Consider the following 23,235-nt stretch of genomic DNA (forward strand, 5'->3'; position numbering starts at 1 on the left):
TTATCCAACAGAAAGAACAAAAAATGTTTGAACGATTAAAAAAAAGAAAAACAAAAGAGTAAAAATATCAAATGACTGTAATATAATCCCATATAGGTTGTTTTCATTTACGCCAGAACACATACCCACACAAGTTGCATATCCTACGTTGTCCCTGGAGCTATGCATACTTGTTTAGTTCATTTCCCGCACATTTCATGGACAAACCTGTTTATGAAAATAAGATCCAAGGCAAAACCACCTTCTTCCTGTTTCTCTTGCTTAGCCACTGAGCTAAATACAAAGTAAATTCCCTCTACACATCTGTTACATGGTTCAGAAATAGAGAGATGGGGGAGAATTTCAAAAAGATTATTGCCTGGTCCAGACCAGAGGCGGAAAAAAAGGAGACCAAATTGGGGAAATAAGGAGATTGAGAAGAGGGGCCAGGGAAGAAGAACAATGGATTAGGAATGGAGGGCATGTGTAGAAGAAAGAAGTCATACAAAAAAACCCTCAGATAAGCTTCAGATAGGATCATTGTTACTATCCCTTTTATGGTTTACCCAGCACTAATAAATACTATTATTTCTAAAGACACGTATTTTCTGAGTTGGCTCTGAGAAGCAACGTGATTTTTTAAAAAATAAGTAATTGTATGATTATGTTAGCATTTTTTCTTCACATGTGTATGTGTGCATAATTATATTGGACATGATTCTGATCTCACACTGATTTTACACTCATTTAACTCCAGTCATTTCATAGATTTTAGAACCAGAAGGGAACATTGCGATCAACTAGTCTGACCTTTTGCATATCACAGTCCCTAAAACTAACCTGAATTAATTCCTGTTTGAACTAGAGCATATCTTTTAGGGAAAAAATCTGTTCTTGATTTAAAGACTTCCAGTATTGGAGAATCTACCACAACCTTAGTTGTCCCAGCGGTTAATTACCCTCACTATTAAAGATTTGCACCTAATTTTGAGTCTGAATTTGTTTAGCTTAAACTTTCAGCTGTTAAATCTGGATATACCTTGATATATCTTTGTCTGCTCGATGAAAGAGCCCTCTATTCTAGAGCCAATTTCAGTTCCTCATGTAGATACTTATTAAAGCTGGGCAGTAAACAGTTTTCCCATCCCATGGCCACGTCTACACTACCCACCGGATTGGCAGGTAGCGATCAATCTATCAGGGATTGATTTATCGTGTCTAGTGTAGACGCAATAAATCGATCCCCGATCACTCTGCCTTCGACTCCGGAACTCCACCAGGGTGAGAGGTGGAAGCAGATTCGACGGGGGAGTGGCAGCTGTCGATCCCGCGCCGTGAGGACACGAAGTAAGTGATTCTAAGTCGATCTAAGATACGTCAACTTCAGCTATGCTATTCTCGTAGCTGAAGTTGCGTATTTTAGATCGATTCCACCCCCCTCCGCCCAGTATAGACCAGGTCCATGAGGATATGGGATTTTAAAAGTGTTCCTTCCCCAAATTGTGAGGAAAAGTCAAAGTCCTAATACATATCAACAATACTAAAACTTTTTTTCTTTTCTTTTTTCAAAATTGGGTATTTGTCAGAACCAACCCTTTCCCATGAATGATTTCAGTTTCTACACATTGGCATTCTCCAGTTGTCACCAGCTGGCTGGCCTTTAGGGCAAGCTAGACTCAGCTTTGCCCCTGATCTATCCATGTCAGGGAAATTAGTGATCCCAGCTGGCTGTAATGGAGTTAGTGACTGACCCAAATTGCAGAGAACTGAAAGAGAGCTCATTTTAGGGAGAAGACTGAGAAGATACGGAGTACCCTCTGTCTGTCTCTCTGGCAGAGCCTGGAGGCAGACTGAGGAAGGCTGAAGGGACAGAATTGATCCTTGTGGCTGGCCCTTGAGGGGTAATGCAGGGATACACAGCAGAGGAGGCCGGACTGTCCTATAAAAAGAAACTCACAGGGAGCAGAATAGGAGTGGGGTGGACAGAGAGAGGTTGAGTTAGGGCCTACCACAGCTGGAAGAGGCCCATGAGGACAGAGCCCTGAAATAGGGTTGATAAGGTGAAGCAGAAAATTTCAGTAATCCAAAGGGGCAGAAGAATTATTCTGGTTTGTTTTGATTTCCATTTGGACCTTTTGGTTATCCCAGAAGGAGCTGAGCTTCATCTGACTTGGCAAGGGGGCCAAGCCATGAAACACCTGATGAGAGGTGGATAGCCTACAGGAGGCACTGGAACCAAGGATACCAGCAACATTGTGCACGGATACCAGTAGGCACTCTGAGAAAGAATGTGCCACACTGCACTGGTGGAAAAAAGTATTTTGTCAAAAGAATTCACAACCAACTCTAGTACATATAGACTAAATCTAGTCACCCTTAACCTTCTATTTTTTTAAGCTATATAAATTGAGATCCTGGAGTCTTTCACCATAGGGCATATTTTCCAATCCTTTAATCATACTTATGGCTCTTCTCTGAACACTCTCCAGTTCATCAAATTTCTTCTTGAATTGTGGACACCAGAACTGGACACATACCACACAGACTATGCTGACAGCTTGTGCCACACGCTCTCAAAGAAACTGTGGAACCACCTGATCAACATCCTCTACAGCAAACAGGGAAAGATTAAGAATGAGCTCTCAAAACTGGATACTCTCATAAAAAACTAACCTTCCACTGCAAACTTCCTCGTGGTTGGACTTTACAAAAACTAGACAGGCCATTTACAACACACACTTTGCTTCTCTACAAAAGAAAAAGGACACTAAACTATCTAAACTACTACATGCCACAAGAGGCCGCAACAGTGGTTCCCTTAACCCACCCAGCAATATTGTTAATCTGTCGAACTATACTCTTAGCCCAGCAGAAGAGTCTGTCCTATCTCGGGGCCTCTCCTTCTGCCCCTCCACCTCCACAAACATGATACAGTTCTGTGGTGACCTAGAATCCTACTTTCGACATCTCCGACTCAAGGAATATTTCCAACACACCTCTGAACAACATACTAACCCACAGAGACCTTCCTACCAAGACTACAAAAAGAAGGATTCTGGGTGGACTCCTCCTGAAGGTCAAAACAACAGACTGGACTTCTACATAGAGTGCTTCTGCCAACATGCACGGGCTGAAATTATGGAAAAGCAGCATCACTTGCCCCATAACCTCAGCCGTGCAGAACACAATGCCATCCACAGCCGCAGAAACAACTCTGACATCATAATCAAAAAGGCTGACAAAGGAGGTGCTGTCGTCATCATGAATAGGTCGGAATATGAACAAGAGGCTGCTAGGAAGCTCTCCAAGCTTCCATTCTACAAGCCATTACCCTCTGATCCCACTGAGGGTTACCAAAAGAAACTACATCATCTGCTCACGAAACTCCCTGAAAAAGCACAAGAACAAATCCACACAGACACACCCCCCGGAACCCTGACCTGGGATATTCTATCTGCTACCCAAGATCCATAAACCTGGGAATCCTGGACGCCCCATCATCTCAGGCACTGGCACCCTGAAAGCAGGATTGTCTGGCTGTGTAGACTCCTTCCTCAGGCCCTATGCTACCAGCACTCCCAGCTATCTTCAATGCACCACTGACTTCCTGAGGAAACTACAATCCAACGGTGATCTTCCTGAAAACACCATCCTGGCCACTATGGATATAGAAGCCCTCTACACCAACTTTCCACACAAAGATGGACTACAAGCCATCAGGAACAGTATCCTTGATAATGTCACAGCAAACCTGGTGGCTGAACTTTGTGATTTTGTGCTCACCGATAACTATTTCACATTTGGGGAGAACGTATACCTTCAAATCAGCGGCACTGTTATGGGTATCCGCATGGCCCCACAGTATACCGACATTTTTATGGCTGACTTAGAACAACGCTTCCTCAGCTCTCATCCCCTAATACCTCTACTCTACTTGTGCTACATTGATGACATCTTCATCATCTGGACCCATGGAAAAGAAGCCCTTGAGGAATTCCACCATGATTTCAACAATTTCCATCCCACCATCAACTTCAGCCTGGACCAGTCCACACAAGAGTTCCACTTTCTGGACACTACAGTGCTAATAAGCGATGGTCACATAAACACCACCCTATACCAGAAACCTACTGACTGCTATTCCTACCTACATGCCTCCAGCTTTCATCCAGACCACACCACACGATCCATTGTCTGCAGCCAAGCTCTACAATACAACCGCATTTGGTCCAAACCCTCAGACAGAGACAAACACCTACAAGATCTCTATCAAGCATTCTTACAACTACAATGCCCACCTGCTGAAGTGAAGAAACAGATGGACAGAGCAAGGAGAGTACCCAGAAGTTACCTACTACGGGACAGTCCCAACAAAGAAAATAACAGAACGCCACTAGCCATCACCTTCAGCCCCCAACGAAAACCACTCCAATGCATCATCAAGGATCTACAACCTATCCTGAAGGATGACCCTCACTCTTACAGATCTTGGGAAACAGGCCAGTCCTTGCTTACAGACAGCCCCCCAACCTGAAGCAAATACTCACCAGCAACCACACACCACAGAACAGAACCACTAACCCAGGAACCTATCCTTGCAACAAAGCCCATTGCCAACTGTGTCCACATATCTATTCAGGGGACACCATCTTAGGGCCTAATCACATCAGCCACACTATCAGAGGCTCGTTCACCTGCACATCTACCAATGTGATATATGCCATCATGTGCCAGCAATGCCCCTCTGCCATGTACATTGGTCAAACTGGACAGTCTCTATGTAAAAGAATAAATGAACACAAATCAGACGTCAAGAATTATAACATTCAAAAACCAGTGGGAGAACACTTCAATCTCTCTGGTCACTTGATTACAGACCTAAAAGTGGCAATTCTTCAACAAAAAACCTTAAAAACAGACTCCAATGAGAGACTGCTGAATTGGAATTAATTTGCAAACTGGATACAATTAACTTAGGCTTGAATAGAGACTGGGAGTGGATGGGTCATTACACAAAGTAAAACTATTTCTCCATGTTTATTTCCCCCCGTCCACTCCTCACTGTTCCTCAAATGTTCTTGTCAATTGCTTGAAATGGCCCACCTTGATTATCACTGCAAAAGCCCCCCCCCCCCACTCTCCTGCTGGTAATAGCTCACATTAAGAGATCACTCTTGTTACAGTGTGTATGGTAACACCCATTGTTTCATGTTCTGTGTGTATATAAATCTTCCCACTGTATTTTCCACTGAATGCATCCAATGAAGTGAGCTGTAGCTCACAAAAGCTTATGCTCAAATACATTTGTTAGTCTCTAAGGTGCCACAAGTACTCCAGTATTTCAGTTGCAGTCACGCCAGTGCCAAATACAGAGATAATATGACCTCTGTATTCCTACTTGATGTTCCCCTGTTCATTCAACCAAGAATTGCATAAGCCCTTTTGTCCACAGCATCAAATTGGGTTATCCATCATTTTCAGTATCACTTTTTCCCAGGATAGAGTCCCCCATCCTTTAACTATAACCTGCATTCTTTGATCCTAGATGTATAACTTCATATTTGGTCATATTAGATGTGACAAAGTTCCTCCTCTGCCTGGGAGGGTCTTGCGGTTAATGGCGGATTTGCTCCCCTCAGAGATTCACGGCAGCCCTCAATTTGGCTACTTTTGTTAGTGGCTCAAACCGGCCGTTCACTCAGCTAACCTCATCTCTGGCCAGCATGGGGGAAAGGAAGGAGAAGAATCCCCGCAGTCTCTGCTGGTGCACCTAGTGGGTCGGGGAACAGGCCAGGGACCTTCCCCTCTGGTGGGACCCACAGTCCAGGTCAACTCCTCCTGTATCCAATTGGGAGTTGCGGGGATGGGAGGAACCCAGGCCCACCCTCTACTCCAGGTTCCAGCCCAGGGCCCTGTGGATCACAGCTGTCCACAGTGTTTTGTGTACCACCTGTGTGATAGCTAGAACTCCCTGGACTACTTCCCCATGCCCTCCTTCCAACACCTTCTGTATCCTCACCACAGGATCTTCCTCCTGATGCCAGATAGCATTTGTACTCCTCAGTCCTCCATCAGCATGCCCTCTCACTCTCAGCTCCTTGTGCACTCCCCCACTGACTAAAGTGAGGTCCTTTTTAAACCAGGTGCCCTGATTAGCCTTCCTGTCTTAATTGATTCTAGCAGCTTCTTAATTGGCTCCAAGTGTCCTAATTAGCCTGTCTGCCTTCATTGGTTCCAGCAAGTTCCTGATTGTTCTGAAACTGCCCCTGTTACTTTACCCAGGGAAAAGGGACCTGCTTAACCTGGGGCTAATATGTCTGCCTTCTATCGCTCTACTGTAGCTATCTGGCCTGACCCTGTCACATTTCCACCCCCCTGCCCCGCTCAACACCACGGGGTTGGGCAACGTGGGACATCAGGCAGTCTACCCATGACAAGCCATCTGCTTTGCCATGGTGGCTTCCAGACTGGCGTTGTATGGTGAATTGGAAAGGTTGCAGGAACAGGAACCATCTGTTCACCCTTGCGTTCTTCTCTTTATTTCGCTGCATCCACGGGAGGGGTGCATGGTCGGTCACAAGTGTAAACCGTCATCCCAGAAAGTAATAATGTAATGTTTCCGTGGTCCATTTCACAGCAAAGCACTCTCTCTCAACCACTGCAGACTTCTGCTCTCTTGGGAAGAGTTTCCTGCTGAGGTAGAGAATTCGGTGTTCTTTGTCTCCGATCATCTGTGATAGGACAGCTCCCAATCCTACTTCAGATGCATCTGTCTGTAAAATGAATTCTTTGTTGAAGTTTGGGGCTATAAGCATGGGGCTACTGCAGAGGGCTGTCCGTAGATCTGTGAAATTTTTCTCTGTGGCATCTGTGCACTTTACCATGTCTGGACCCCGGGCTTTTATCAGGACCGTCAGGGGACTTGCTCTGATGGCGAAATGGGGAATAAATAGCCAGTAGTACTCCACCACACCCAGGAATGCCCGGACTTGCTTTTCTGATTCGGCTGGGGCCAATTTTGTATAGCCTCCAGTTTGTTTAGTTGGGGCTTGATCATGCCCCTTCCTACAATGTAGTTAAGGTATTTAGCCTCGGCTAGCCCTATAGCACACTTGGCTGGGTTGGCCGTGAGTCCGGCCCGTCTTAGCGTGTCCAGTACCGCTTCCACCTTTTCCAAGTGAGTCTCCCAGTCAGGCGTGTGAATAATCACATCATCCAGGTATGCAGCTGCATAACTGGTATGGGGCTGCAGGAGCTTGTCCATAAGATGCTGGAAGGTGCCCAGTGCAGACCAAAAGGAAGAACAGTATATTGAAACAGACCCGCTGGTGTAGAGAATGCCATCTTTTTTTTCGCCTCTTTGGCAAGGGGAATCTGCCAGTATCCCTTTGTTAAATCGTGGGTGGTCAAAAATCGAGAATTGCCCAGGCAGTCAACTAACTTATCAATACGGGGTATGGGGTATGCATCAAATTTGGATATCTCATTCAGCCGGCGAAAATCATTACAAAACCTAGTGGTGCCATAGTGGGTTTGAGCACCAACACAATCGGGCTCGACCATTGACTGTGGGACTCTTCGATGATTTCCAGCTCCAACATCCTTTTGACCTCCGCCTTGATCTCCTCCCTTTTTGCCTCTGGAACCCAGTCGTGCCTTAAAATTACCTTTTCCCCAGGGTCTGTGACAATGTGGTGATATGCTTTGGTGGTCCAGCCTGGTTTGTTTGAAAATACGTCCTGGTACTTTTTGATCATCTCAGTTACCTCCTTATTCTGGTTCTGCGTCAGATCAGTGGATATCCTGATCTGCTCATTTAGGTTATTTCCCTGGATCGGGGCCTCTTGGGCTACGACACATGTCTCTCACTGGTACCAAGATTTCAAGAGGTTAATGTGATAAATCTGTTCTTGTTTTGGGTGTCCTGGCTGCCACACTTTGTAGGTTACTTCCCCCTCAGGTTCAACCACCTCAGAGGGCCCCTGCCATTGGGCCAAAAGCTTGCTTTCTGTCGTAGGTACCAACACCATCACCTGATCCCCTGGTTGGAACTGTCGGACTTTTGCCTGGTGATTGTAATGGGTTCACTGGGCTTCCTGCACCTTTTCCAAATGTTCCCATACAATAGGGGTGACCCAGGCTATCCGGTCTCGCATCTGCAATACATGTTCAATTATATTTCTCCCCTCATTGGGTTCCTCTTCCCAGATCTCTTTGGCAATATCTAGTATGTCACGGGGGTGGCACCCGTGTAATAACTCAAAAGGGGAGAACCCAGTTGAAGCCTGAGGTACCTCCCGCATGGCTAACATAAGGTAAGGTAGTAGGGTGTCCCAATCCTTCCCATCCCGACTTACCACCTTCTCTATCACAGCCTTGAGGGTTCGGTTAAACCTTTCTACAAGCCTATCGGTCTGCAGATGATAGACTGAAGTTCTCAGGGTATGTATATATATGGAGCAGGATACAGAGGTCCTTCATTAGCCTCGACATAAATGGGGTTTCTTGGTCTGTTAATATCTCATTTGGTAGTTGCACTCAGGCAAAGATTGCCACCAGCTCTTTGGCTATCGTTTTAGAGGCTGTGTTCCACAGGGGGATGGCTTCTGGGTAACAAGTAGCATAGTCCAAAACAGCAAGTATATATTGGTGGCTCTGAGCTGTCTTCTCCAGGGGTCACACTAGGTCCATGGCTATTCACTCAAAGGGGACCTCTATGATGGGAAGAGGTACTAAAGGTGACCTCAAGTGGGAGTGGGGACTGTGCAGCTGACACTCTGGGCAGGACGCACAGTACCTCTGCACTTCTTCATGTACTCCGGGCCAGAAGAACTGTTGTAGGACTCATGCCAGGGTCTTCTCTACCCCCAAATGCCCCCCAAAAAGATGACTATGGGCAAGACTTAATATAGCATTCTGGTGTTTTTGAGGTACTAGGATCTGCTGTACCTTCTGGCCTTGGACTGGTGCAACCCAGTACGAGAGATCCTTCTTCATTATGAAGTAGGGTCCTGTCCCTGGGTTTTCCCTTCCACGGGGACCCCATCTATTTTGGTCACCTCCTTCCTAATGTTGTCGTACGTTGGGTCTTCAGCTTGATCCCGTCCAAAATTTTCTCTCCCGGGGCTAATCTGCCTGAGATCGAGGGGGCCAGTCTCTGTCACCACTACTGGTTCAGAGGCATTAGGGTGGGGATTAGATTCGGATGCTTCTCCCTTCTGGGTGGCCTCCTTGTCAGCTGCTTGGGTCCGCCTACCTACGAGAGCTACCCTCTGGCTTTGGGGCCAGTATTCGGGTTCCCAAGGCCTTAGCTGCCCTTCTTTCCCTTTTTGTCTTTCTACCCTGCCTAGGAGTGGAGAACAGATCTGGGGATATTTCAGAGAAGATTTGGGGTTGGCAGTCTACTGTGGATGTCTCCCTAACTTCAGGGTTTCCCCCTTTCTCCAATCCCCCTGCCAGGAGTAAGTCTCCAAACCCTGGAAAGTTCCTCCCTGTGAGCACCAGGTATGGGACTTTAGGGACCACACCTGCTGCTACCTCAGTAGTGTTCCCCTGGATTTCAATTTTTACCGGGATGGTGGGGTAATAACTAACTGTCCCATGGACGCATGTCACCCCTGTGCACTTTGCCTGCAGCAGCTGACTATACTTCACAAGCTTCCCTGAAATAAGTGTGATAGCACTCCCCAAATCAACCAGTGCTGTGGTTTCTGCCCCATTTAGTTTTACTGGTCTGGTGTACATATGTGGGGTTAGTGTGACCCCCACCAGGTGAATTAGGGAGCATGTGTCTGCCCAGTTCCCCAGGTTACACTGCATAGGCTCCTCAGCATTGGGACACCGTGCAGCTCCGTGTCCCCACTCCCCGCAGGTGTAACATCTCTATGGGGCCCTAGGCATTCCCCAGTTTCTTGGTTTGGGCAGTCTAATGACACTATCCTCTTCCTCCTCAGTGCTCTGAGTCTTTGTGGCCTCTGATGGGCTTTCAGCCTCTCTCTTTTTCCATCTAGGCCTTCCTAGGGGCCCAGTTGCCCGAGCTCTGGGGCTTGCTGCTGCTAGTTTAACACAGGGTGCCTCTTCCTCAAGTGGCCGAGTCAGTTCCCTTGCCATCCTTTGCCTCTCTACCAGTGTGACAACCTCGTCATAGGTGGAGGGTTCGTTCTGGCGTACCCAGGCACGAAGGTCTGGCAGTAGTCCCCTCATGTATCAGTCGATGACCAGAACCTCTAGTATCTCTTCCGGACTCGGGACTCAGTTCATAACCACTTTTGTGTGAGATGGATGAGGTCATATAATTGGGACCGTGGGGTTTTGTTTTCCTGGTACCTCCACTCACGATATCGCTGGGCCCACACTGCGGTCATTACCCCAGATCTGGCCTGGATCTCTGCTTTCAGCTGTGGGTAGTCTGCCTCAGCCTCTTCAGACAGGTAATAGTAGGCCTTCTGGGCCTCTCCACACAGGAGTGGGGCGAGAATGCATACCACAGTTCTTGGGTCAAAGCCTCCCGCAGGGCTGTCCTCTCAAAGGCCAGGAGGTACGCCTCTATGTCATCCTCCCGCGTCATTTTCTGCAGCCAATTGCTGGCCCATATGATCTGCATCCCATCATGGCCGCGGGTCAGTTCTGTAAGGACCTTTACCTGGTTTACCAGTTCCTGCAACATAGCACGGTCTTGAGTTGCCTGGTCCATCAACAGGCCATTGATCTCTTGCTGCAGCCACACTGCCTCCTATTGGGTGGCTGCGTGGACACGGGAAACTGCCTGCTGGGCAGCCGTGGCTTGTATCAGTGCCCGCACTACGTCCTACATTTTGGTGAAAAAAATTAAACCCTCTCCTTCTTCTGCTGCGCTGTGTACACCAAATCCCACCTTTATCACCAGTTGTGACAAAGTTCCTCTTCTGCCTTGGTGGGTCCTGTGCTTATTGGCAGATTTGCTTGCCTCAGGGATCCACGGCAGCCCTCAGTTTGGCTACTTTTGTTAGTGGCTCAAACCTGCCGTTCACTCAGCTAACCTCATCACTGGCCAGCATGGGGGAAAGGAAGGAGAAGAATCCCCACAGTCTCTGCTGGTGCACCTAGTGGGTTGGGGAACAGGCCGGGACCTTCCCCTCTGGTGGGACCCACAGTCCAGGTCAACTCCTCCTGTATCCAATAGGGAGTTGCGGGGATGAGGGGACCCCGGGCCTGCCCTCTCCTCCGAGTTCCAACCCAGGTCCCTGTGGATCACAGCTGTCCACAGTGTTTCATGTAACACCTGTGTGATAGCTACAACTCCCTGGGCTAATTTCCCATGGCCTCCTTCCAACACCTTCTGTATCCTCACCACAGGACCTTCCTCCTGATGCCAGATAGCATTTGTACTCCTCAGTCCTCCACCAGCATGCCCTCTCACTCTCAGCTCCTTATGCGCCCCCCACTGACTGAAATGAAGTCCTTTTTAAATCAGGTGCCCTGATTAGCCTTCCTATCTTAATTGATTCTAGCAGCTTCTTAATTGGCTCCAGATGTCCTAATTAGCCTGTCTGTCTTCACTGGTTCCAGCAAGATCCTGATTGTTCTGGAACTGCCCCTGTTGCCTGACCCTGTCACATAGAACAGAGAACTGTTAACTGGATCTCTCTGTATTAATGTCCTGCCCTGTTCATTATTTATCACTCCCCATTTTTGTGTCATCTACAAACTTTATAATTAATTATTTTGTTTTCTTCTAAGTCATTGATTGTATATATATTATAGAGTTGGGCCAATAATTAGTTCCTGGAGTCCCCACTAGAAATCTACCCTCTTGATGTTGAATCCTCATTTAGAATTACATTTTGAGACTTGTCAGTAGCCAGATTTTAATCTATTTAGTGTGTACCATGTTGATTTTGTATCATCCCTATTTCTTAATCAAAATGTCACGTGGTACCAAATCAAATGCATTATGGAAGTCTAAGTATATTACATCAATATTATTACCTTTATCAACCAAACTTGAAACCAAATAAAAAAGGATATCAAATTAATTTGACAAGTTATTGTCTGCAAACCCATGTTAGTTGACATTATATATATATATATATATATTATTATATTATATTATATTATATTATTTCCATGATGGCTGTGTGCCAAAGGTTGCCGATTCCTTTTCTATAACAACATAGTTCCCCCCCCACACACACATAATAGAAAAATGCTTAAGGAGTCAGTTACCCTTTTTCTCTAGTGTGATGTGGTGGTGTTCAGCAGACACCAATAGTACCCAGCTATTTCTTGGACTTGGATCCATAAACATTCAAGACCATTTGCATCTGAGTTGTCAGTGTCTAAGGATATGTCTGCACTGCAATAAAACACTAGAGCTGGCCCATGTCAACTGACTGAGGCTCGTGAGGCTTGGGCTGTGGGGCTATAAAATTGCAGTGCAAATATCCAGACTTGGGCTGAAGCCTGTGCTCTGGGACCGCAGCTGGCCTCAAGCCCAAGCCCGGATATATAGACTGCAATTTTATAGCCCTGCACCCTGAGTCTGAGTCAGCCAACATGGTGTTTTATCACAGGTGTTTTGTCACAGTTCAGACATATCCTCAGAAACAGATAAAGCCATTTTTACATAGTGCCCTATCCCTCTCCCATTTTGCCATCTCAGTCCTTCCTAAGACGATTATAATATTGATTTTAACATTCAAATCTTATGGATCTTCCCATCAATTTTCAGTAACATCAAATAGATTGAATTTATACTCATAACTGAGCAGTTCCAGTTCCTCTTGTTAATTACCCACACTTCTTAGCATCAGAATATAGGCAAATAGAATTTTTTTATCTTCATGGCACTTGATTTACTTGATTAATTTTTGTTCCCAACATCTTGATTTAGTTATGAGTGTTCATTTGTTCCCCCTTTTTCACCATCCCCTTTTGTTTTTAAATACCCTGCTGACTAGTCTAGCCAGCTGTCCCCTAGAAAATTGATTCCCCTTCTACTGTGATGGAGTTCATCTAAACTATACAGCCCACTCCCTCGCCCTAGGAAGGTGGGTCAGTGTTCCACTAAACTATGTTACACCATTTACCTAGTCAGTGGTTCACTTCCAGAATCTTCTGCCTTTAGTCTTCCTTTGCTCTTGGGACAAAAAGAAGCTCCAAGAAGATCATTTGGACCTTCAGCATCCCTCCGAGTTCCCTTAAGCCATCTAAAATCTGTGAAGTATCTTCTGAAGCAGTGTCATTAGTTCCAATATGTACCATCTCCAGTGGATCTTTTCCCATCAACTTCCAATCTGAGAGTTACATTTCATGCCTTGGCTTCAGGAAGACAGCATACCACCCTGGTGCCCCTTGCAAAGTGTTGTTTCAATTCTTCTTACAATAGAATTCCCAAAAAGGACAGTCTGTCCGTCTTGGATAGTTGGAGATATCTTTGTCAGCATGCTCAGCATCCCTCCGCAGGTGTGTCCCATACAGCTCTCCATTTCATTGGACCAGTGAATCTTCACAGATATTTTTGAGACAGAGTAGGCAAGGTAATATCTTAAGGTAACAGAAGTTGGTCCAATAAAAATATTACCTCACCCACTTGGTGTATCTAATATCCTGGGACCAATATGGCTACAACACTGCAAACAACAAGAGATATTTTGGGTTGTTTTCACACTAAGAATATAACAATTGGATACTTCTCCTCCTCTTGCCTCTGGTAGCTATGAACTGCTAGGCCTTGTCTTTGGTGCCCATGCTCTCTGGTTCCTTGGGGGACAGTTCTTTTCTCACTTGAATCTGGCATGGTAACGCTTGTTCTTTCTGCTTGTGCAAGATTTCCTCAAGCTCTCTGATAGTCTGCAGTCTGATAGTCTGTACTTGTCCTTCCAGAGCACAAATCTTTTCTTCCAGCGCAACCACCAGCTGGCACTTCATACAGAGGAATTCCCTTCTGGTGGGAAAGAAATCATGTCACATCTGTTATAGGACACAACCACTGCTCCATCACTGACCATCACAGTACTGAGCATAGAGCAATACTTAGAAAGGGAGCCTCTCACACTCCGTCTCCACACTCCACAATCCCATTTGCCCACTCAGGAGTTTACCTAGTAACTTCATTGGAGTTGACACTGATTAACACCAGGGTAAGATAGGATTCAGGCCTATTTAATGTCTGCATATATATAGTAAAAACTATTTTTTCCTCTCTATTGACCCATTCTAAGATGGGCAGAGCACCTTTAGCTCTCACGGGAAGAAGCAGTACCTTATAGAACTGTACCCTGTGAGAAAAAGGGGGAAAGATTTATCGTTAGTTTTTAGGACTATATTTTAATATGGTGGAATATGTTCCACCATTATTTGTTATAAAACTGTCTGGTTATATCTTCAGCTAGTGTAAATTGTCATTGCTCCATTTAAATTAATGGAGTTCCAATGATTATACCAGCGGAGGATCTGGCCCTCACATTTTTAATATATGTTTATATTTGAACACTATTTTACAATAGCCACTCCTGAGATGTGTCATCCATGGTATGTCTACCCTAAATCTGGGCTCGCAATTCCCAGCTTGAGGAGAGGCCAGGTCTGATCAAGCTATTGCTCTAGAAACAGAGGGTAGCCGCAACAGCACAAACAACAGGAGGGGCGAGCTGCCAAGTGCATACATGTCTGAGACACTAGGCAAATATTCAAGGCAGCTCACTCCTCCTGCCATTCATGCCAGCACAGCTACGCTCTATTTATTAGCACACTAGATCAATCAGAGATAGTGCAGCTATGTCTCCTTTAGTTGGAAATTATATTCCTATCTCAAAGTGTAGCCATACCCTTAGAAACACAAAACTTTAGGGGGCTAAAGAGAGATTTCAACTTTACTGGGACCATCAATTAATGATGTTTCAGAGGCAGGCATTCACTGTGCATTATTGATTAATTCCATTGATTATTTAACATGATCCCAAATGCCCATTAGTGGAGAGACTTGCATATACAGCAGTCATGTTATTCACAACACAGAAACAACACCACTACCCAAATATGTTGATAAACTGTATGATAGTAGTGGTTTTATGGCTTAGAAAATGACTTGTGTGGCAAGCTTTTCTGGGGAGGTGGAGTAAAATAAATGTGTGATATGGAACAGAAGCACTTGAAATGCAGGTTGATTAAATTAAATACAAATACTGTCTTTTAGTTTTATCCAATAACCTTCAGCCAGACTTTGAAGGTGGGGAAATTCAGCAGCATGACATCCAGTAATACTGTCTGTGATTGTCCTGGCTTCGATCTTATCTCTGATATTGACTTCCCAAATGTATTGCTTCATGATCAACATAGATGCTATTATCTCCAATTCCTAGGAGAAGGCAAAAATGTGTTAACTTATGGAAAAAAATGTTACAAGGTAATATCTGACCTTGAAAGACTTTGTATACAGGAGTACAAAACTTAAGAAAGTAATAAAGAGCTTAGGGGAGCAAGAAACCTAATACTTCACTATCATCGGCAAAATGGCTGCACACAGAAGGCTATTCAACAATCAAGTACACACAAGCTAATTTGCCACAGATAGCACAAATTCTGTGCAGATTCTTTCTGATTATTTGAATTAACTGTAGGGATATTTTTAGAGCAATGCTGTTTGATTTAATTCAAGCTATTGTTAGTGTTAGTCAATGAGAAGAGCTACTTCATATATTATATAGATATAGATATAAATAGGTTACAAGTAATAGCCAATGTGAATTTGTCAAAAACAAATAATGCCAAAACAACCTAATTTTATTATTTGACATTGTTACTGGCCTAGTGGATAAGGGAGAAGCTGTATCATAGAATCATACAATATTAGTGTTGGAAGAGACCTCAGGAGGTCATCTAGTCCAATCCCCTGCTCAAAGCAGGATCAACACCAACTAAATCATCCCAGCCAAGGCTTTCTCAAGCCAGGCCTAAAAACTTCTAAGGATGGAGAACCCTCTTCCTCCTAGGTAACCCATTCTAGTGCTTCAACACCCTTCTAGTGAAATATTGTTTCCTAATATCCAACCTAGACCACCCCCACTGAAACTTGAGACCGTTGCTCATCTGCCACTAAGAACAGCCTAGCTCCATCCTCCTTAGAACCCCCCTTCAGGTAATTGAAGGCTGCTATCAAATCCCCCCTCACTCTTCTCTTCTACAGACTAGATAACCCAAGTTCCCTCAGCCTCCTTCTCGTAAGTCATGTGCCCCAACCCCCTAATCATTTTCGTTGCCCTCTGCTGGACTCTCTCCAATTTGTCCACATCTCTGCTGTAGTGGGGGGACCAAAACTGGACGCAGTACTCCAGGTGTGGCCTCACCAGGGCTGAATAGAGGGGAATAATCACTTCCCTTGATCTGCTGGCAGTGCTCCTACTAATGCAGCCCAATATGGTGATGATCATAGAATATCAGGGTTGGAAGGGACCTCAAGAGGTCATCTAGTCCAACCCCCTGCTCAAAGCAGGACCTATCCCCCATAGTTGCCCCAGATCCCTAAATGGCCCCCTCAAGGATTGAACTCACAACCCTGGGTTTAGCAGGCCAATGCTCAAACCACTGAGCTATCCCTCCTCCCTATGCCGTTGGCCTTCTTGGCAACAAGGGCACACTGCTGACTCATGTTCAGCTTCTCGTTCACTGTAATCCCCAGGTCCTTTTCTGCAGAACTGCCACTTAGCTAGTCAGTCCCCAGCCTGTAGTAGTGCATGGGATTCTTCCATCGTAAGTGCAGGACTTTGCACTTGTCCTTGTTGAACCTCATCAGATATCTTTTGTCCCAGTCCTCCAAATTATCCCTTTTGGCGGGGGGAGGGATAGCTCGGTGGTTTGAACATTGGCCTGCTAAATCCAGGGTTGTGAGTTCAATCCTTGAGGGGGCCATTTAGGGATTTGGGGCAAAAATTGGGGATTGGTCCTGCTTTGAGCAGGGGGTTGGACTAGATGACCTCCTGAGGTCCCTTCCAATCCTGATATTCTATGATTATCCCAATTTTTCTAGGTCACTCTGGACCCTATCCCTACCCTACAGTGTCTCTACCTCTCCCCCAGCTTAGTGTCATCAGCGAACTTGCTGAGGGTGCAATCTATCCCATTATCCAGATCATTAATAAAGATGTTGAACAAAACCGGCCCGAGGACCGACCCTTGTGGCACTCCACTTGATACCGGCTGCCAATTAGACATGGAGCCATTGATCACTACCCGTTGAGGCCTACAATCTAGCCAGCTTTCTATCCACCTTATAGTCCATTCATCCAATCCATACTTTTTTAACTTGCTAGCAAGAATACTGTGGGAGACCATATCAAAAGCTTTTCTAAAGTCAAGCTATATCACATCCACCACTTTCCCCATATCCACAGAGCCAGTTATCTCATCATAGAAGGCAGTCAGGTTGGTCAGGCCTGACTTGCCCTTGGTGAATCCATGTTGACTGTTCCTGATCACTTTCCTCTCCTCCAAGTGCTTCAAAATAGATTATTTGAGGACCTGCTCCATGATTTTGCCGGGGACTGAAGTGAGCCTGACTGGTCTGTAGTTCCCCATGTTCTCTTTTTTCCCTTTTTTAAATAAGGGCACTATATGTGCCTTTTTCCAATCGTCCGGGACCTCCCCCGATCGCCACAAATTTTCAGACATAATGGCCAATGGCTCTGCAATCACATCAGCCAACTCCCTCAGCACTCTTGGATGCATTAGATCTGGACCCATGAACCTGTGCATGTCCAGCTTTTCTAAATAGTACTTAACCTGTTCTTTCACCACTGAGGGCTGCTCACATGTTACCCATGCTGTGTTGCCCAGTGCAGCAGTCTGGGAGCTGACCTTGTCTGTGAAGACCAAGGGAAAAAAAGCATTGAGTACTTCAGCTTTTTCCACATAATCTGTCACTATATTGCCTCCCCCATTCAGTAAGGGTCCCACACTTTCCTTGAACTTCTTGTTGCTAACAAAGCTGTAGAAACCCTTCTTGTTACCCTTCACATCCCTTGCTAGCTGCAACTCCAGTTGTGCCTTGGCCTTTCTGATTACACCCCTGCGTGCTCTAGCAATACTTTTATACTCTTCCCTAGTCATCTGTCCAAATTTCCACTTCTTGTAAGCTTCGTTTTTTAGTTTAAGTTCACCAAAGATTTCACCGTTAAGCCAAGCTGGGCGCCTGCCATATTTGCTATTCTTTCTGCACTTCGGGATGGTTTGTTCCTGCACTCTCAATAAGACTTCTTTAAAATACAGCCATCTCTCCTGGACTCCTCATATTAGCCTCCAAGGGGATTCTGCCCATCAGTTCCCTAAGGGAGTCTAAGTCTGCTTTTCTGAAGTCCAGGGTCCGTATTTTGCTACTCTCCTTTCTTCCTTTTGTCAGGATCCTGAACTGCACCATCTCATGGTCACTGCTGTCTAGGTTGTGTGTGATATATCTTGATTTTAAATAAGGCTTTTCAGACAGTCCCACATGACATTCTCCCAAGCAACATAGGGAAATGTGGTCTGAAATGACTATAAGGTGGGTGCATTTTTTTGAAAGGTTGTACTCAAAGAGTAGTTATGAATGGCTAGCTGTCAAACTGGGAGGATGCATCTAGTGGATCCCACAGGGGTCTTTCCTGGGTGTAGTGCTTTTTTTAATTTGGATAGCGGAGTGGAGAGTATGCTTATAAAATTTGCAGATGATGCCAACCTGGGAGGGGTTAATAACACTTTGGAGAAGAGGATTGGAATTCAAAACAACCTTTACAAATCTGAGAATTGGTCTTATATCAACAATATGTAATTCAATAGACAAGTGTAATGAACTACACTTAGGAAGGTAAAATCAAATGCACAAATACAAAATGGGGGATAATTGGCTAAGCAGTAATACCGCTGAAAAGTATCTGGGATTATAGTGAATCATATTGAATATAAACCAACAATGTGATGCAGTTGTGAAAAAGGCTGATATCTCTCTGGGGTGTGTTAGCAGGAGTTGACATATGTAAGATGCGGAAGGTAATTGTCTGGCTCTATCAGCACTGTTGAGGCCTCAGCTGGAGTACTGTGTCCCAGTTTTGTGTGCCACATTGTAAGAAAGAATTGGAGAGAGTCTAGTGGAGAGCAACTAAACTGATAAAAGGTTTCAGAAACCTGAACAATGAGGAAATTAAAAAACCAAAACAAAACTAGGCATATTTAGTCTTGAGAAAAGACAGGGCAAACCTGATAAGTCTTCACATATGTCAATGGCTGTTCCAAAGAGGACTATGATCAGTTATTCTCCACGTCCAATGCAGGTGGGATAAGAGGTAATCTATTTAATTTGCAGTGAGGAAGATATAGGTTAGGTATTAGGGAAAACTTTCTAACAATAAGGATAGCTAAACACTGAATTGGCTTCCAAGGGTGGTTTCGGAATCCCCATCATTGGAGGTGTTTAAGAACAGGTTAGCCAAACACCTGTTAGGGATGGTCTTGGTATACTTGGTCCTCCCTCGGTGCAATGGCTGGACTAGATGACTTCTCAAGGTCTCTTCCAGCCCTACATTTCTATGATGTATATATTTGTACATTTTCATATATTAAATAGCATCCATTATTAGCGACTGACATACTTGAACCTATTGAGGGTTATGTTTGATTGGTTAATACAGTTAATTCTACCATTGTAACCACTGTGCTTTGTTTGCAGGTTGTATATAAAAATAATGATGTCAGACTGGAGTTATCTCGACTTGCCAAGCAAGGAGACCCTAAAATGAAGATTCATGGAGTTGTAGCATTTAAATGTGAGAATGTTGCAACCTTGGATCCAATCACATTTGAAACACCAGAGTCTTTCATCTCTTTGCCAAAGTGGAATGCCAAGAAAACAGGGTCAATATCATTTGACTTTCGCACAACTGAGCCAAATGGGCTGATTCTTTTCAGTCATGGAAAACCAAGGCATCAGAAAGATGCCAAACACCCACAAATGGTAAAGGTTGACTTTTTTGCCATTGAGATGCTTGATGGTTACCTTTACCTTCTGTTAGACATGGGATCAGGTACTATTAAAATAAAAGCCTTGCAAAAGAAGGTGAATGATGGAGAGTGGTACCATGTGGACTTTCAGCGGGATGGACGGTCAGGTAAATTTTTTAAAATAGCTTCTTCTTTTCTTTTCTTTTTTCTGTTTAAAAACATCAGGAAGATTTGAGAGTTGTAATTATATGCTGTTTTTTACTGTTGAAGTTACACATCGTCAGCTATTAAAACTCAAAAGATTTCCAGAGAACAATATGTTTTGTGAACATTTACTGAGTAATCAAGTATTAAATCTTGAACGTTAATGGATCATGTACTTGCAAAAAAAACCGTAAAAACAACAAAAATAAACCACCAAACAGAGCACCCCGTACTCCTGATAATCACTTATATCATCATATTTGTAGAAGGAGCTGAAATGGCAAATTGCAAGTGTAAAAAAACCAACAGCAACAAAAATCACAACACACTAGCAAATTGTAAGTAATCTCCGGCATGGTAAAAGTGAATAATGTGCCCATAGAAACAACCCAACCCTTCCAATGAAGCTAGTGAACCTCTGCATAATTAATATGCATGTTAATGAATCATGATCAAAACATGGTATTATATGTGGAGCTCAGAAAATAATTGATTTGTCTTCTGTTTGGTAGCTGAATGGAAAAATCTGAAAAGAAAATTGCTTTGTTTTCAAGTGAAACTGAATTTTTTAGTTTTTTCTTTCAGAAATGAAAAACCAGAAAAAAAATATTTTGGTCAAACAAAATATTTGACTGTGAATTTGAAACTGTTTTGACATTTTCTAAACAAACCATCACAACATTTCTGAAATATTGGAATTTTCAGGACTTTTTCAGCTGAAACTATTCACCAAATGCAACCTGAATTTGTGAATATATTTGTTGTTCTGAAAAATGCAATTTTTCAGCAAACTTACTATTTGCTGAAAATATTACACCTAGTTCTAATTGTATACTAGCAAAAGTGGAAACATTTGACTAGTGGCCATTGCAATCAACGTGAGTAATAAAAACATTAGCTGCTCCTAACTCTGCAGTAAAATTTCAAGTCACACAGGGTATGTCTACATTGCAGCTAACACTTGTGGCTGGCCCATGTCAGCTGACTCGGGCTGGACTGCAGAACTATAAAACTGCTGTGTAGACATCCAGGCTCTGAGACCTCACCCAAATCAACTGATGCAGGCCAGCAATGGATGTTTAACTGCAGTGTAGACACATCCATTCCTTAGTGTGTTAGCTACTGAAACCTTTCTTATGTTCCAGTTGCAGTTGGTTTAATACAAGTTGACTTCAGGAAGTAAACAATAGTTTTCAGAGTAACAGCCGTGTTAGTCTGTATTTGCAAAAAGAAAAGGAGTACTTGTGGCACCTTAGAGACTAACCAATTTATTTGAGCATAAGCTTTCATGAGCTACAGCTCACTTCATCGGATGCATACTATGGAAAGTGTAGAAGATCTTTTTATATACACACAAAGCATGAAAAAATACCTCCTCCTACCCCACTCTCCTGCTGGTAATAGCTTATCTAAAGTGATCGGTCTCCTTACAATGTGTATGATAATCAAGAAGTTGGGCCATTTCCAGCACAAATCCAGGTTTTCTCACCCCCCCCCCCCCCCCACACACACAAACCTGCTCTCCTGTTGGTAATAGCTTATCTAAAGTGACCACTCTCCTTACAATGTGTATGATACTCAAGGTGGGCCATTTCCAGCACAAATCCAGGGTTTAACAAGAACATCTGAGGGGGGGGGGTAAGAAAAAACAAGGGGAAATATGTTACCTTGCATAATGACTTAGCCACTCCCAGTCTCTATTCAAGCCTAAGTTAATTGTGTCCAATTTGCAAATGAATTCCAATTCAACAGTTTCTCGCTGGAGTCTGGATTTGACGTTTTTTTGTTGTAATATCACAACTTTCATGTCTGTAATCGCGTGACCAGAGAGATTGAAGTGTTCTCCGACTGGTTTATGAGATTTATCTGGCTTATCATTCACATTGTAAGGAGAGTAGTCACTTTAGATAAGCTATTACCAGCAGGAGAGTGGGTTTGTGTGTGTGGGGGGGGTGTGTGTGAGAAAACCTGGATTTGTGCTGGAAATGGCCCTACTTGATTATCATACACATTGTAAGGAGAGTGATCACTTTAGATAAGCTATTACCAGCAGGAGAGTGGGGTGGGAGGAGGTATTTTTTCATGCTTTGTGTGTATATAAAAAGATCTTCTACACTTTCCACAGTATGCCTCCGATGAAGTGAGCTGTAGCTCACGAAAGCTTATGCTCAAATAAACAATAGTTATTATTCAGAGGACTGTTTAAGGTCTTTTATGGTTCCTCTTCTAACTCTGATGTAAAGATTCATGCCAAGAGTCTGCTAAGAATAAAATAGAATCTAGAAGGTTTAAAAAAAAATCCTAAGAAATAATGTACATCACAGCAGTAAATAATTAGGCTATAATTCATTCAGTCAGGGAATTCTTGTGATGTATTACACAAGAGCATTCTTAAATCATCTGTGGTTTATGTACATAACTAAAACAGCTAGATGATGCTACATCGTTAATTTATGTACACTTCAAAGGTGTATTATTTAATCTCCATTGTTGAAAACCTACTGTATGCCTCCTCTATTTCTCCCTCTGTATCTTGGGTTCCTTTGTTTTTCAACTTCCAGGTTTCTGGTTTATCTTTCTTCCTTCTCCGTATCTTGTGTTATTATTTACTGTATGTTCCAAAAGCTATATGATTTTAGAATAGATTATTCATTTGCTTGTTATGAAACTATACTTTGGGATGGTCTTGGAGATGTACTGACAGCTCCTAAATTCAGTGGTAATTAAGACACTTAGCATCTTGCAGGAGACTCTCAACAGTGTATAGGATGAGGCCTCTGCTGAAAAAGTAATGATATACTTTAGGGCCAGATTTTCCAAACAAGGCCTGCCTTTAGTGTTCCTAATTTTCCAATACAATTTACTTAATTCAGATGGCTGAAAAACTAATTACACCTGCAAATCAGATATTAGATAGTCCAGTGATCTAAACTGGACCCACATAATTGCAGGTGTGAAAAGGGAAGCCCAGAAAAAGACAGGACCCAAAATTTAATTTAACTTAACCTACCCTGGGTTTCCAGGTATAATTATGAAAAATAACTATATGGTTACTGAGTTCTAGTGGGTTGCAACATGAACTATAGAAGGTTGTTTTTCTGGCTG

At 43.8% G+C, this 23,235-nt stretch overlaps 1 protein-coding gene across 24 annotated transcripts in view; it reads left to right on the forward strand.

Annotated features, from left to right (window-relative positions):
- The window catches only part of NRXN1 (neurexin 1), a 1,233,750-nt gene that overhangs the window by 533,778 nt on the left and 676,737 nt on the right, over window positions 1-23,235 (forward strand). For all 24 annotated transcript variants that reach the window (XM_077811984.1, XM_077811986.1, XM_077812000.1 and 21 more), the window contains one exon: window positions 19,655-20,093. In XM_077811984.1, coding sequence (XP_077668110.1) covers window positions 19,655-20,093 — 439 coding nt within the window. The remainder of the gene's footprint in view (window positions 1-19,654; window positions 20,094-23,235) is intronic.

This window comes from Eretmochelys imbricata, chromosome 3 (assembly GCF_965152235.1).
Source record: "Eretmochelys imbricata isolate rEreImb1 chromosome 3, rEreImb1.hap1, whole genome shotgun sequence".
Classification (NCBI taxonomy): Eukaryota; Metazoa; Chordata; order Testudines; family Cheloniidae; genus Eretmochelys; species Eretmochelys imbricata.